The 16542-nt window shown below is 48.6% G+C and overlaps 1 protein-coding gene across 1 annotated transcript in view; it reads left to right on the forward strand.

Moving 5' to 3' along the window:
- Positions 1-16542, forward strand: part of LOC116989896 — a 59170-nt gene that overhangs the window by 35609 nt on the left and 7019 nt on the right. The window contains exons 13-24 of the mRNA XM_033047451.1: positions 9-371; positions 1873-2157; positions 4812-4931; positions 6304-6330; positions 6984-7010; positions 7096-7122; positions 7694-7720; positions 8869-8895; positions 11894-11920; positions 12899-12925; positions 14146-14172; positions 15950-15976. Of these exons, the coding sequence (XP_032903342.1) occupies positions 9-371; positions 1873-2157; positions 4812-4931; positions 6304-6330; positions 6984-7010; positions 7096-7122; positions 7694-7720; positions 8869-8895; positions 11894-11920; positions 12899-12925; positions 14146-14172; positions 15950-15976 (1011 nt within the window). The remainder of the gene's footprint in view (positions 1-8; positions 372-1872; positions 2158-4811; positions 4932-6303; positions 6331-6983; positions 7011-7095; positions 7123-7693; positions 7721-8868; positions 8896-11893; positions 11921-12898; positions 12926-14145; positions 14173-15949; positions 15977-16542) is intronic.

Consider the following 16542-nt stretch of genomic DNA (forward strand, 5'->3'; position numbering starts at 1 on the left):
TATTCCAGGTGCAGTGAACCAGTTTCTAGTGAGCGCTCCCCAGCTCCCTGTGTTGAGCAGGGTTGGGCGTGATGTGATCCTGGATTGCCAGCTGACGCCCCCTCAGCCCCTGGACAAGATGGAGCTGCGCTGGATTAACGTGGCACAGAGCTACACCTCGCCTGTCCACGTATACAAGAACGGAGCGGACGACCTGACCAACCAGGCTGCAGCCTACCAGTACCGGACACAACTCTTCCCTGAGCTCATCCCACAGGGAAACCTCTCCCTCAGGCTGAAGGACGTTCGGCCCTCCGACCAGGGTCAGTACAAGTGCTTTGTGGTCTCCAACCTTGCCCAGAACGAGGACAAACTCACCTTGATCGTTGCAGGTAGGAGCTGGCTTCCTGCATATGACATATTGATGAAAGAATGGGCTTGTATTCACTGGAATTTAGAAGGATGAGAGGGGAAAATTGAGATATTGGACAGGCTAGATGCAGGAAAAATGTTCCCGATGTTGGGGGAGTCCAGGACCAGGGGTCACACAGTTTAAGAATAAGGGGTAAGCCATTTAGAACGGAGACGAGGAAAAACTTTTTCACCCAGAGAGTTGTGAATCTGTGGCAATCTCTGCCTTGGAGGACGGTGGAGGCCGGTTCTCTGGATACTTTCAAGAGAGAGTTAGATGGAGCTCTTAAAGATAGCGGAGTCAGGGGATATGGGGAGAAGGCAGGAACGGGGTACTGATTGTTGTGAATTGTGAGTGTGGAATTCTCTGCCACAGAAGGCAGTGGAGGCCATTTCACTGGATGTTTTCAAGAGAGAGTTAGATTTAACTCTTCGGGCTAATGGAATCAAGGGATATGGGGGAGAAGGCATGATCACATTGAATGGTGGTGCTGGCTCGAAGGGCCGAATGGCCTATTCCTGCATCTATTGTCTATTGTTTATTGTTTATTGAATCTGGAGGTATGTGTTTTGAAGCTTCTGTACTTCTTGCCAGAGGGGTGTGGGGTGGGTAAGAGGGGTGAGTGGGTGGGGGGGGGGGAAGAGGGGTTGGGAGGGGTAGGGGAGTAACACGGGAGGTTGAGAATCTTGATTATGTTGGTGACCATGCCGAGGTGATGTGAAGTGTTGGAGCCATAGAGTTCTGCACTGTGTAAACAGACTCTTAGACATGTACATGGATAGAACAGGTTTTGAGGGATATCGGCAGGTGGGACTGAGTGTAGAGGTCTTGAAAATGATGAAAGGGATCGACAGAGTTGACGTGGATAAGCTTTTTCCATTGAGAGTAGGGAAGATTCAAACAAGAGGACATGATTTGAGAATTAAGGGACAGAAGTTTAGGGGTAACATGAGGGGGAACTTCTTTACTCAGAGAGTGGTGGCTGTGTGGAATGAGCTTCCAGTGGAAGTGGTGGAGGCAGGTTCGATGTTATCATTTAAAAATAAATTGGGTAGGTATATGGACGGGAAAGGAATGGAGGGTTATGGTCTGAGTGCAGGTAGATGGGACTAGGTGAGAGTAAGTGTTCGGCACGGACTAGAAGGGCCGAGATGGCCTGTTTCCGTGCTGTAATTGTTATATGGTTCTACATGTTGGTTAGCATGGGCAAGTTGGGCTGAAGGGCCTGTTTCAGTGCTGTAATTGTTATATGGTTCTACATGTTGGTTAGCATGGGCAAGTTGGGCTGAAGGGCCTGTTTCCGTGCTGTAATTGTTATATGGTTCTACATGTTGGTTAGCATGGGCAAGTTGGGCTGAAGGGCCTGTTTCCGTGCTGTAATTGTTATATGGTTCTACATGTTGGTTAGCATGGGCAAGTTGGGCTGAAGGGCCTGTTTCCGTGCTGTGAGGGTGCATGAGTCCATGTTGCTGTTGTTGCAGGCATCGGGGAGCAGCCTTGGATGGATGTGTCGGCCAACAGTGGGGCCGGCATCAGCGTGACCTGCCGCTCTAAGGGGTGGTTCCCGCGACCCCTCGTCCAGTGGACCAGCGGAGACGGGGGCAACGAGACTGGCCGTGCGACAAACACCTTCCACGAGGACCGCCAGGGCCTGTATCAGGTTCAGAGCACGATCGCCCTGCCCCGGAGCTCGGGGAAGTCCCACTCCTGCCTCATCCTCAACCAGGAGCTGGTGGAGTCCCAACAGACCCGCCTGGAGATCGCAGGTGTGTCTCATAGATACATAGATAATAGGTGCAGGAGGAGGCCATTCGGCCCTTCAAGCCAGCACCGCCATTCATTGTGATCATGGCTGATCATCCCCTATCAATAACCCATGCCTGCCTTCTCCCCATATCCCTTGACTCCACTAGCCCCTAGAGCTCTATCTAACTCTCTCTTAAATCCATCCAGTGATTTGGTCTCCACTGCCCTCTGTGGCAGGGAATTCCACAAATTCACAACTCTCTGGGTGAAAACGTTTTTTCTCATCTCAGTCTTAAATGACCTCCCCTTTATTCTAAGACTGGGTGTGGACTCGCCCAACATTGGGAACATGTTTCCTGCATCTAGCTTGTCCGGTCCTTTTATAATTTTATATGTTTCTATAAGATCGCCCTCATCCTTCTAAACTACAGTGGTTAGCATGGGCAAGTTGGGCTGAAGGGCCTGTTTCCGTGCTGTGCGGGTGCATGAGTCCATGTTGCTGTTGTTGCAGGCATCGGGGAGGGATGCCTGCAACAACTTGGGTATCCCAATTTGGCTAGCCCGTGCTGTCTCTTCCCCTTCCTTCTCCCAATTTGGCTAGCCCGTGCTGTCTCCTCCCCTTCCTTTCCCAATTTTGCTAGCCCGTGCTGTCTCCTCCCCTTCCTTAACCCTCTAGCTGTCTCCTCCCACCCTCCCATCCGCCCGCCCTCGGGCTCCTCCTCCTCCTCCCTTTTTCCTTCTTTCTTTCCCCACCCCCCATCAGTCTGAAGAAGGGTTTCGGCCCGAAACGCCGCCTATTTCCTTCGCTCCATAGATGCTGCTGCACCCGCTGAGTTTCCCCAGCAATTTTGTGTACCTTCCAGTGAATACAAGCCTAGTCTTTTCAATCTTTCCTCATATGACAGTCCCGCCATCCCAGGGACCAATCTTGTGAACCTACGCTGCACTGCCTCAATCACAAGGATGTCCTTCCTCAAATTAGGAGACCAAAACTGTACACAATACTCCAGATGTGGTCTCACCAGAGCCCTGTACAACTGCAGAAGAACCTCTTTACTCCTATACTGAAATCCTCTTGTTATGAAGGCCAACATTCCATTAGCTTTCTTCACTGCCTGCTGTACCTGCACGCCAACTTTCAATGACCGGTGTACAAGGACACCCAGGTCTCGCTGCACCTCCCCCTTACCTAACCTAACCCTATTGAGATAATAATCTGCCTCCTGTCTCTGTGCCCGCGTACGGCTCGGGCAGGGTGCATCGTCTCGAGGCTCGCCAACATCCCCACTCCCAAATAAGGGACAAAGGGTCAAAATACGGGACAAATTCCCCACGGCAATCCGTCGACCGACTTGGCCGTGGCTGGGTGAATGATGAGTTGTCCCCGGGTGCTGGACTGCACACAAAGCCCAGCCGGCGGGCCAGCTGAGGAGTTTTGAACCGACGATCGGCCGTGAGAAGGAGGGGTGGTGGTGGTGGTGGTGGTGGTGAGCGAAAGTCCGAAGGTCGGACAGCTGGCCGGGCTGCCGAGCGACCGACGGGGCCTCGGGTGAGGCGCTGCTGCTGCTGCTGCTGCTGCTGCTGCACTCCATGGGCTGCACTACATCGGGATGGGGAGGATGAGGCTGCCCTGCGAGTTGGGGGGGGGGGGTCGACATGCAATGGGACATCTACTAGCAGTGGGGGGAGAAGCTTTGTCACTCCATGCTGAGGAACTGAGTTGGGGAACAGGGACTGGGAGGGTGGGGTGGGGTGGGGACAGATTTACAGAGAGAGTCTCGATCAAACTGAAGTTGTGGTGGACAGGAGCAGGGAGCAGGGAACGCATGGCCGAGAGTTTAGTTTCACTTTAGTTGTAGTTTAGTTTAAGATTCGTTTTAAAATTAGTGTTAGATTAGTTTTGGTTAGTTTTTGTTTTTTTTTTTATTTTATTTTTATTAGAAGTACAATAAGTTACAGTAATACACACCACATATATCTTATTACATTTGTTGTACCCCTTCATTTTTTGAGCTTTAAGAAAGATAGAAATAAAAGAAGTAAGGAAAGTGTTAAGAGTCGTGATAGTGCAGGGAAGTGTTGGGCCAAGAAAGCCCCTTAGAAAAGGAGTTAGAGAAGAAAGTTAAGAAATAGACCCTAGAAAAGAGAGAAAGAAAGAGAAACAATCGCTCTATAATAAAAAACTGCAAAAAGGGATCTACCAACCGTATTTTTCATCCCCCGTTACCAGATCCTGGCACCATTTATTTTTTAAATTACTGTTGCACCTTATGCTTGTAGTAAGTCAATAAATACGTCTTTTGGAAGTGGTCTGGTTAGTTTTACTTTTATAGGAGATTGCTGCTAGGTTAGTGGTAGTTTAGACAGACAAAAAATGCTGGAGTAACTCAGCGGGTCAGGCAGCATCTGTGGAGAGAAGGAATGGGTGACGTTTCGGGCTGATCAGTCTGAAGAAGGGTCTCGACACGAAACGTCGCCCATTCCTTCTCTCCAGAGACGCTGCCTGTCTCGCTGAGTTACTCCAGCATTTTGTGTCTACGTTCGATTTAAACCAGCGTCTGCAGTTCTTTCCTACACGCTAGTTGAGTTGAGTTTATTGCCAGGAGTATGGGGATGTACTGAGCTGCTGCTGGTGTGTGTGGGTGTGTGATTCTTGGTCGTGTCTCCTCTGTAGATGATTTGTTTCCTCGAACCTCGGGCTGGCTGGTGGCGTTCTGGATCCTGGTGGCGTTGGTGCTGGCAGCCATCGGCTTGGCTCTGTGGTTCTACCGCAGAAATCAGCAGCGCATCCGCGGTGAGTAAACTCACCATCACACGTGACGTGTCTGGAATATGTGGCGTGTCGTCTGGTAGTGAGCGTGGGACCGTCCCTGGTCACCACAGTGTTGTAGTGAGTGTGCAACAGTGTACCTGCTCACCGCAGTCCTGTAGTGAGTGTGCAAGTGTCCCTGCTCACCGCAGTCCTGTAGTGAGTGTGCAACAGTGTCCCTGCTCACCACAGCCCTGTAGTGAGTGTGCAACAGTGTCCCTGGTCACCACGGTCCTGTAGTGAGTGTGCAACAGTCCCTGGTCACCACAGCCCTGTAGTGAGTGTGCAACAGTGTCCCTGGTCACCACGGTCCTGTAGTGAGTGTGCAACAGTGTCCCTGGTCACCACAGCCCTGTAGTGAGTGTGCAACAGTGTCCCTGGTCACCACAGCCCTGTAGTGAGTGTGCAACAGTCCCTGGTCACCACAGCCCTGTAGTGAGTGTGCAACAGTCCCTGGTCACCACAGCCCTGTAGTGAGTGTGCAACAGTGTCCCTGCTCACCATGGTCCTGTAGTGAGTGTGCAACAGTGTCCCTGGTCACCACAGCCCTGTAGTGAGTGTGCAACAGTCCCTGGTCACCACAGTGCTGTAGTGAGTGTGCAACAGTGTCCCTGGTCACCACAGTCCTGTAGTGAGTGTGCAACAGTGTCCCTGCTCACCACAGTGCTGTAGTGAGTGTGCAACAGTGTCCCTGCTCACCATGGTCCTGTAGTGGGTGTGCAACTGTCCCTGCTCATCATGGTCAAGTAGTGAGTGTGCAACAGTGTCCATGCTCACCACAGCCCTGTAGTGAGTGTGAGACAGTGTCGCTGCTCACCACAGCCCTGTAGTGAGTGTGCAACAGTGTCCCTGCTCACCATGGTCATGTAGTGAGTGTGCAACAGTGTCTCTGCTCACCACAGCCCTGTAATGAGTGTGCAAGTGTCTCTGCTCACCATGGTCCTGTTGTGAGTGTGCAACAGTGTCTCTGCTCACCACAGTGTTGTAGTGAGTGTGTAACTGTCCCTGCTCACCTGTGTTATAGTGAGTGTGCAACAGTCCCTGCTCACCATAGCCCTGTAATGAGTGTGCAAGTGTCTCTGCTCACCATGGTCCTGTTGTGAGTGTGCAACAGTGTCCCTGCTCACCACAGTGTTGTAGTGAGTGTGCAACACTGTCTCTGCTCACCACAGCCCTGTAGTGAGTGTGCAACACTGTCTCTGCTCACCACAGCCCTGTAGTGAGTGTGCAACACTGTCTCTGCTCACCACAGCCCTGTAGTGAGTGTGCAACACTGTCTCTGCTCACCACAGGCAGCCATCTCTGCGTTCTATTCACTGTTTTCTCTACTGATGGAGTGTGTGTTTCGTTCTTGCAGCCTTGAAGAAATCGGCAGGGTATCTGGGTGAGTGACATCTCCATCTGCTCTCGTGCAAGAGATGTTTCCAGGCACCACAGTAGTGCAACGGTAGAGCTGTTGCCTCACAGCACCAGATACATAAACAATAGGTGTAGGAGTAGGCCATTCGGCCCTTCCAGCCAGCACCGCCATTCACTGTGATCATGGCTGATCATCCCCAATCAGTACCCCGTTCCTGCCTTCTCCCCATATCCCCTGACTCCGCTATCTTTAAGATCCCTATCTAACTCTGGGAGAGGGGGGAAGAGGGAGTGACCGGGGTGAGACTGGTCCTTGATTTTGATGGTGGCCTGACTAATGGTGGTCGTGGGATGATACAGTGTGGAAACAGGCCCTTCGGCCCAACTTGCCCACACCGGCCAACAATGTCCCAGCTACACTAGTCCCACCTGCCTGAGCTTGGTCCATATCCCTCCAAACCTGTCCTATCCATGTACCTGTCCAACTGTTTCTTAAACTACCTCCTCTGACAGCTTGTTCCATACATGTGAAAATGTTATCCTCAGATTCCTATTCAATCTTTTCCCCTTCACCTTGAACCTATGTCCTCTGGTCTTCGATTCCCCTACTCTGGGCAAGAGACTCTGTGCGTTAATGTAATCATCTCTGGTGATTGATTTTATTTATTTCTGTTACAGAGAATAATGAGCTGAGGCAGAAAATTGGTGAGTGCTTCTGACATTTCAGTTGTGAATTCTCATATTTTACTATGGAATCCTGTAATGTTGATTTATTTTAAATCTCTTGCAGATGAGAAAGAAAAACAAGCAGAAAGAGGTGAGTGATTTTCTTTAAAAAATTTACTTTATTTTGAATATCGAAAAATATATACAGTGGAAAAAGATTGGGAAAATCCCTCCCGACATTCCCAGAGTCTATACATCCATTCGTCAGTGTTATGGGTGGACACAAGATGCTGGAGTGAAGGGCCTGTCCCACTTGCATGCGTTTGGCGTGACCAAACGGAAGCGGAGTTCACGCTAAGTACACGCTTAGTACGCGCTTTCTCCCTCCTTCCCCTCCCCTTCCCAGCTCTCCCACTGTCTCCGCCTCTTCCTTTCTTCTTCCCCCCCCCCACATTAGTCTGAATAAGGGTCGCGACCCGAATCGTCACCTATTTCCTTCGCTCCATAGATGCTGCCTCACCCGCTGAGTTTCTCCAGCATTTTTGTCTGCCTTCGATTATTCCAGCACCTGTAGTTCTTTCTTAAACAGAGTTCTTCCAGCATCCCTGCTTCCGTTTCCGACTCTGGAATCCACGGTGTTGGCTGTGTTTTCCAAGCGGGTGTGTGTACAAGACTTGTGGCTTGTCAGTCATTTTAACGACTGGATTTCTCTTCTGTTTCAGAGTTTGAACAACATCAGGTGGAGAAAAGTAAGTTGCCAAATTGTCGGGGTTGTGGTGTGGGGTGATGGGCATGGTGGGCTGGATAGAAACATAGACAATAGTTGCAGGAGTAGGCCATTCGGCCCTTCGAGCCAGCACCGCCATTCAATATCATCACGGCTGACCATCCCCATTCAGTACCCCGTTCCTGCCTTCTCCCCATATCCCCCGACTCCGCTATCTTTAAGAGCTCTTTCTACCTCCACCTCCACCTTCTCTGAGGCAGAGAATTCCACATATTCACAACTCTGTGCAAATTTGAGGGAGGACATTCTTGCTATTGAGGGAGTGCAGCATAACATCAATAGACAATAGGTGCAGGAGTAGGCCATTCGGCCCCTCGAGCCATTCAATATCATCACGGCTGATCATCCCCATTCAGTACCCCGTTCCTGCCTTCTCCCCATATCCCCAGACTCCGCTATCTTTAAGAGCTCTATCTAGCTCTCTCTTGAAAGCATCCAGAGAACCGGCCTCCACCGCCCTCTGAGGCAGAGAATTCCACAGACTCACCACTCTCTGTGTGAAAAAGTGTTTCCTCGTCTCCGTTCTAAATGGCCGACCCCTTATTCTTAAACTGTGGACCCCGGTTCTGGGCTCCCCCAACATCGGGAACATGTTTCCTGCCTCTAGCGTGTCCAAACCCTGAATAATCTTGTATGTTTCAATAAGATCGCCTCTCATCCTTCTAAACTCCAGAGTGTACAAGCCCAGCCGCTCCATTCTTTCATCATATGACAGTCCCGCCATCCCGGGAATTAACCTGGTGAACCTACGCTGCACTACCTCAATAGCAAGAATGTCCTTCCTCAAATTTGGAGACCAAAACTGCACTCAATGGTCTCACTAGGGCCCTGTACAACCTCTTTGCTGCTCCACTCAACTCTTCATCCAAACTGTGATATTTCTCGGTGAGGGGCAGTAGTGGTCCACGGAGGGTCGTACGAGAGTCTGCATTGGCAACCCACAGAGCCCGGGGTCAGTCACTAGCCCATCCAATCCAAGGTTACCATGAGAAGTCTGTATAAGAGTGATTGGTGATGGTTGCAACTCTCAGTCTGGGAGAAAAGGTGTTAGGGCATGAAACTGCAGACTTTGTAAACCTCCTGTTAATGTTTCTTTAATTTCTTCTGCAGAGCGGGCAGTGGAATCAAAGATTGATGGTGAGCAAGTGATGTCTTGGTTGCCAAGTGTGTGTGTGTGTAGCGTCCAATTTGCTGCCATTTCTCCGGCCAAACGATGACTGTTCCCATTCTCTGCTGGTGGTATCAGTAACAGGTATTCCTTCCCAAGTGGGTCATAGACAATAGGTGCAGGAGAAGGCCATTCGACGTGAACGCTTCTACTATAGCCCCTCCTAGGAGGTTAAAATCCCGTGAGAGCTCCCTAACCATCATCACCCCATTGGAAACAACACTAACTGAAACTCACCTGCAGACATGGAAGAACAGATTAGCCAATGTCCCTATTTCATAGAAACAAGTTCAAGTTCAAGTGAGTTTATTGTCATGTGTCCCTGTATAGGACAATGAAATTCTTGCTTTGCTTAAGCACACAGAAAATAGTAGGCATTTACTACAAACATAGAAAATAGGTGCAGGAGGAGGCCATTCGGCCCTTTGAGCCAGCACCGCCATTCATTGTGATCATGGCTGATCATCCCCTATCAATAACCCGTGCCTGCCTTCTCCCCATATCCCTTGATTCCACTAGCCCCGAGAGCTCTATCTAACTCTCTCTTAAATCCATCCACTGACTTGGCCTCCACTGCCCTCTGTGGCAGGGAATTCCACAAATTCACAACTCTCTGGGTGAAAAAGCCTGTGGAAAATGTCCTGAATGGCTGGGAGACAGTTGCCAGTGATCCTTTGACTATATAGAAGATCTCCTTCAACTATGTTGAAGACTAGCTTCGGGAAAATTGGACACCGAATAGTGGAGAGTGAAGACGACCTCCTTCGATCTCTCTTCAGCTATGTTGAAGACTATCTACGACTACCTTCGACTACCTTTGATTATCTACGAATGACATGCCGACCTCCTACGTCCTACTTCGACTAAACCTACGAGTACAAAAAGTATCGATTTTTTTCCATGTTGACTTTTTTTACTCGCGGGCATTTTTCAGCATGTTGAAAAATACGCCGAGACCTAGCTGAGGCCTCGAGTACGCAGGGACTACTCTCCAGCATTAGGCTGTGGGCCGAGCATCAAAAATGTGTCTCAAAATCAGTTTTCGTGACCCAAGTCACCAAACTACATTAAATTTTCCACAGATTTAGATGAAATATAATTGAGAAGGAAGTCATAACTCGTCATTGCCGAAAGTTGCACATTAATTAATTAAACTAATTAGAAAATGAGATCGGGAAAGTAACGATGGGCAGTCTATTTCCGTGTTGCAGTCCATTTAAACTATATATCATTATACCTATATATATTCCAGATAGTAATATAGGCATAATAATATTATATATTATAATATAATATTTTATTATACCTATATATATTCCAGATAGATATATTCCTCCGTTTTCCTGGAAACTGCCGCTATGGACGGCACTATGTACTGTGGATGAGTGAGTGAAGGAATGAATGAGTGAGTGAGTGAATGAAGGAATGAATGAGTGAGTGAGTGAATGAAGGAATGAGTGAATGAATGAATGAATGAATGAATGAATGAATGAATGAATGAATGAATGAATGATTGAATGAAGGAATAAGTGAATGAAGGAATGAATGAGTGAGTGAATGAAGGAATGAATGAGTGAATGAGTGAATGAGTGAATGTGCAGCCTCCAAATCTCATTTTTTCACATTAAAAGGGTGCAATTAAATTAATTAAAGTCCATACAGATTAATTTTCATAAATTCAGGCTTTAGATCGTACCTTTCAGTTTGAGTTGATTCACAAAGTTTCACAACTTTGTGTTGCAGCATCTCAGCAGGGACTTTGCTTTCAAGACTTTCTTCCACTTCTATCCACTTAGCTGCACATTTTCAGACTTCTTAATGCTTTTCTCACTAAATTCAATTACCCTGCTGCAAGTTTCCACGACAAAGAACCTTCATCGGAATCTCCAGTAAAACAGGCATCAGTGAAGCCCTCTCAGCTATGATGTGTGCTAGCCTGAAACAAAGCGCGTGATTGGCCAACTGGCAGACAACTCAATGTTAAACGTGCTTTGATTGGACTAAAAATAGCTGGAATTTTTCCGGTTTTTCTCTAATTTAATAAAAAAATGTGCAAGTCTTGTTCATGACGAGTTTCAGGGGTGATTTATATAATTTTTTTACACAATATGTGAAAATTTCATGTAGTTCTGTGACGGGTCACGAAACACTGGAATAAAGCTCCTCGGCCCACAGCCTACATGAAGGAGAGTTACAAAGACCTCCTAGGACCTTGTGTCGACCATACTGCGAGTATGAGTCGAGGGCAAACTCGCCAGAACTCGCAGGTTAGGTTGCCGCAGTGGGACAGGCCCTTAACTCTCCAATGTGTACAGCAGTGGCGATCCACTATATCGCATAAGGACACAAAATAAGAAGAAGAGCTTATCTGGAGGTTGTCGTGTTTAATAGCCTGATGGTTGTTGGGGAAGCAGCTGCTCCTGAACCTGGAGGTTACAGTTTTCAGGCTCCTGTACCTTCTTCCCGATGGCAGTGGTGAGGTGAGCGCTTGTCACTCATTAGGTACATTCTCACTGACTGCCTTTGTAAAGTTGAAGAAGGAACTGCAGATGCTTGAAAAATCGAAGGTAGATAAAAATGCTGGAGAAACTCAGCGAGTGAATAAGTCAAGTTCAAGTTCAAGAGAGTTTATTGTCATGTGTCCCTGATAGGGCAATGAAATTCTTGCTTTGATGTGGGGGGGTGCGGGAAGAAGAAAGGAAGAGGCGGAGACAGTGGGCTGTGGGAGAGCTGGGAAGGGGAGGGGAAGGAAGGAGAAAGCAAGGACTACCTGAAATTGGAGAAGTCAATGTTCATACCGCTGGGGTGTAAACTACCCAAGCAAAATATGAGGTGCTGCTCCTCCAATTATAAAGTGGACCCTTAACTTAATGACGATTATTATGTCTAAATGAGTGACGATATTGTTCCAGACTATCCTGGATTGTTCATTACAATGTTCACTTATGTCTGTGTCTTATCCCTCAGAACTCCAGAAACTTCGCCAAGAATTTGGTAAGAGATGATTTACTTTTTAGACGTTAGAACTGCAGCCACCGTGTCAGCACCAACCAGCAATCGTCTCCTACGCTCGCGCGATCCCACACTCGCTAGGGACAATTTACAATTTCACCGAAGCCAATTAACCCACAAACCTATAGGTCTTTGGGGTGTCAATAGACAAATAGACAATACGCAGGTTGACGTAGGTTGGCGTAGTTAATCGCCAATGGAATTCACCGAAGTCAGCATCGGCGACAACCTGCCTCATCCTGGCGACAAACTACAACAGCACCTACGTCAGGAGCAGACAAGCTACGCTCATTGACGTCAAACCAAAAGGTTTTGAATGGATGAATAGGTTTATTAGCCAAGTATTCACATACAAGGAATTTGCCTTGGTGCTCCACCCACTAGCGACAAGGACATACAGTAGGCACGAATGACACATAAAACATTAAACATTATTGATTAAACATGTGAATTAAATTAAATACCAGAGCTAAAGGAGGCTACAGATTTTTGGTTATTGAGTAGAGCAACTACTCGTGGATAAAAGCTGTTTTTATGTCTGGCTGTGGCAGCTTTGACAGTCCGGAGTCGCCTTCCAGAGGGAAGTGATTCAAAGAGTTTGTGGCCAGGGTGAGAGGGGTCAGAGATGATCTTGCCCGCTCGCTTCCTGGCCCTTGCAGATCGTTTCAAAATCCAGCGGCGACCAGAAAGATGCTTCGAATCTTTGGGCGACTGAGGAGACGACTCACGACCATACAGGCGACACCCCGGCAACAGCCTAGTCGCTTACAAAATCACCCAAGTGGAACAGGCCCTTAAATTGTCCCTAGTGTGTAGGATAGAAGTGATGCGTGGGTTTATGCTGGTCAGTGCGGACTCGTTCGGCCTGTTTCTACGCTGAATCTCTGAAGTAAACTTTGAGCCATTGGCTTGATACTGAGAGGCCTGTGTTCTTGATGCCTGGTACTTTTGTCTTTGCAGAAGAAGAGAAGAAGGTCATAAGAGCAGGTAGGTGCTGGTTTGCTCACAGAGGTATCTACACCGCTCTCCACACACTAGGATCTGGGGTTCCTTGTTCATCACTCACTGAAAGTAAGCATGCAGGAACAGCAGGCAGTGAAGAAAGCCAATGGCATGTTGCCCTTCATAACATGAGGAGTTGAGTATAGGAGCAAAGAGGTCCTTCTGCAGTTGTACAGGGCCCTAGTGAGACCACACCTGGAGTATTGTCTGCAGTTTTGGTCCCCTAATTTGAGGAAGGACATTCTTGCTATTGAGGGAGTGCAGCGTAGGTTCACCAGGTTAATTCCCGGGATGGCGGGACTGTCATATGTTGATAGAATGGAGCGGCTGGGCTTGTATAATCTTGAATTTAAAAGGATGAGAGGGCATCTTATTGAAACATATCAGATTATTAAGGGTTTGGACACGCTAGAGGCAGGAAACATGTTCCCGATGTTGGGGGAGTCCAGAACCATGGGCCACAGTTTAAGAATAAGGGGTAAGCCATTTTGAACGGAGATGAGGAAAAACTGTTTCACGCAGAGAGTTGTGAATCTGTGGAATTCTCTGCCTCAGAGGGCGGTGGAGGCCGGTTCTCTGGATGCATTCAGGAGAGAGTTAGATAGAGCTCTTAATGATAGCGGAGTCAGGGGATATGGGGAGAAGGCAGGAACGGGGTACTAATTGGGGATGATCAGCCATGATCACAGTGAATGGCGGTGCTGGCTCGAAGGGCCAAATGGCCTACTCCTGCACCTATTGTCTATTGAGTCCAACTGCAGTCTGGGAGGGACTGTAACTGGTGAATCTGTGGAATTCATTCTAACAGTTGGCGGTGGAGGCCAAGTCATTGGATATTTTTAAGGCAGAAATTGAGATTCTTAAATAGTGCGAGTGTCAGGGGTTGTGGGGAGAAGGCAGGAGAATGGGGTTGAGAGGAAAGATAGATCAGCCATGATTGAATGGCGTAGTAGACTCGATGGGCTGAATGGCCTAATTGTGTGTCCTGTGACGTATGGCCTGGCGAACTAACCACCTGGCCGTCTCGACCCGAAATATTGACTCGACTCGATTCCTTCTCAAGAGATGCTGCCCGTCCCGCTGAGTTACTCCAGCTTCTTGTGTCTTATCACTGGGCTCTCAGCACCCTTGGGGAAACTGGGTGTGAGGGACTGGAGCTGTTGGTAATTGTGTTAGTAATCTATCGCTATCCTCTTCTCTTACAGAGTACGAGTTGCGGGAGGCGAGTTTTGGTAAGTATATGTCGATGGGTCAGTCAGGGCCGATATTTGCCAGTGACATTGGGCATCATCATTGACGAGCGAGTGTGGTAGAATGTCCTCAAGTCGTACAGCATGGAAACAGGCCACTCGGCCCAACCTGCCCATGCCCCTTCTAAACCAGACCCATTTGGCCCACATCCCTCGACCCTGTTTGTGACTCCCACTTGGTCTGGTCTCAGTTGGGTGAGGAATCTGAGAACTTCACATAGAAACATAGGTGCAGGCCATTCGGCCCTTCGAGCCACCACCACCATTCGATATGATCACGGCTGATCATCCACAATCAATACCCCGTTCCTGCTTTTTCCCCAGATCCCTTGATTCCGTTAGACAATAGACAGTAGGTGCGGGAGGAGGCCATTCGGCCCTTCGAGCCTAACTTCCAGGACAGGGGTCGGCAACCTACGGCCTGCGGGCCGGATCGGCCCTTAACCCGAAATCATCCGGCCCGCAGGCATATTTTTTTCAATTAGTTTTCGCGACCTGGGAACTACAGCCAGTCCAGGGGCAGGCGAGTCGACCTGGGCATTACAGCCAGTAGTTGCTAGATTCTAGGAGCTGGCGGCCTCCAACTGGAATCGACCTTGAGGGCTCCGGTGGCAATGCCTGTGGACAATAGACAATAGGTGCAGGAGTAGGCCATTTGTCCCTTCGAGCCAGCACCGCCATTCAATGTGATCATGGCTGATCATCCCCAATCAGTACCCCGTTCCTGCCTTCTCCCCATATCCCCTGACTCCGCTATCTTTAAGAGCCCTATCTAGCTCTATCTTGAAAGCATCCAGAGAACCGGCCTCCACCGCCCACTGAGGCAGAGAATTCCACAGACTCACCACTCTCTGTGAGAAAAAGTGTTTCCTCATCTCCGTTCTAAATGGCTTACTCCTTATTCTTAAACTGTGTGGCCCCTGGTTCTGGACTCCCCCAACATCGGGAACATGTTTCCTGCCCCTAGCGTGTCCAAGCCCTTAACAATCTTATATGATTCAATGAGATACCCTCTCATCCTTCTAAACTCCAGAGTGTACAAGCCCAGCTGCTCCATTCTCTCAGCATATGCCAGTCCCGCCATCCCGGGAATTAACCTTGTAAACCTACGCTGCACTCCCCCAATAACAAGAATGTCCCTCCTCAAATTAGGGGCCCTAAACTGCACACAATACTCCAGGTGTGGTCTCACTAGGGCCCTGTACAGCTGCAGAAGGACCTCTTTACTCCTATGTTTACCATGGACTTTTACCATCACGGAGCTGGCTGACAGCAGAGGCTGTGGTGATGTTGCGGCTGCGACATGTTTCACAAAACATGGGGGGGATTGTCCCCCACCTCTCAAAACATGGGGGGGGGGGGACAGGTCCCCATCCCCTCAGGGTTTCCACCCATGCGAAATGGGACTCACTTAGATACTGCATCTTGGTCAGCATGAACCAGTTGGGCCGAAGGGCCTGTATCCATGTTGTATGACTATAACTCAGTAGATACCCTCGCTTGTCAAAAACAAACTTGCTGGAGAAACCAAGCAGGTTAAGGCAGCATCTGAGCAGAGCAACTATTAATGTTTCATATCAATGATCATTCTGATGGAATGACATTTTTCTGCGACACTTGCTCCTCTCTCCACAGATGCTGCCTGACGTGCTGAGTATCTCCAGCCTTCGTTGTTTTTTAGTTCAGATTTCCCACATTTTAAATTTTCTGATTAGTTTTCAAAAGGTTTATTGTTAACTTTAACACTTCTGTCTTTCAGCTAAAGAGAAGCAGCTTGCATTAAAAGGTACGTGATGATATCTGGTGCTGAACAGTCGATGTATTTCTCCTTGTCCTGTATCACTGTACGATAGGCTGCCCCGCCAACAGTCTGGGTGCTTTTTCATCTTTTTCTGTTATTTTTTGGTGTGTTTTGAAAGTTTGTGTAAATGATCTCTGGTTTGTTTGATGTGGATGGAGGTGGAGGGGAAAACTTTTTTCATTCTCTTACCCGATTGTTATCCGGTTCGCATCTCTGGTCACCCTGCGGCCTACCATCGATGGAGCTGGAGGCCTCGCTCGGACTGACTTTGATCCTCACCACGGGCACGTGGACTTAACATCAGAGTCCATCCTGTGCCTGGGATCGCTCCAAACGCAGCCTGCGGACTTTATTCTTGCTATTGAGGAAGTGCAGCGTAGGTTCACCAGGTTAATTCCCGGGATGGCGGGACTGTCATATCCTGAGAGAATGGAGCGGCTAGGCTTGTACACTCTGGAGTTTAGAAGGATGAGAGGTGATCTTATTGAAACATATAACATTATTAAAGGTTTGGACGCGCTTGAGGCAGGAAACAAGTTCCTGATGTTGGG

Source organism: Amblyraja radiata, chromosome 30 (assembly GCF_010909765.2).
Source record: "Amblyraja radiata isolate CabotCenter1 chromosome 30, sAmbRad1.1.pri, whole genome shotgun sequence".
Taxonomy (NCBI): domain Eukaryota; kingdom Metazoa; phylum Chordata; class Chondrichthyes; order Rajiformes; family Rajidae; genus Amblyraja; species Amblyraja radiata.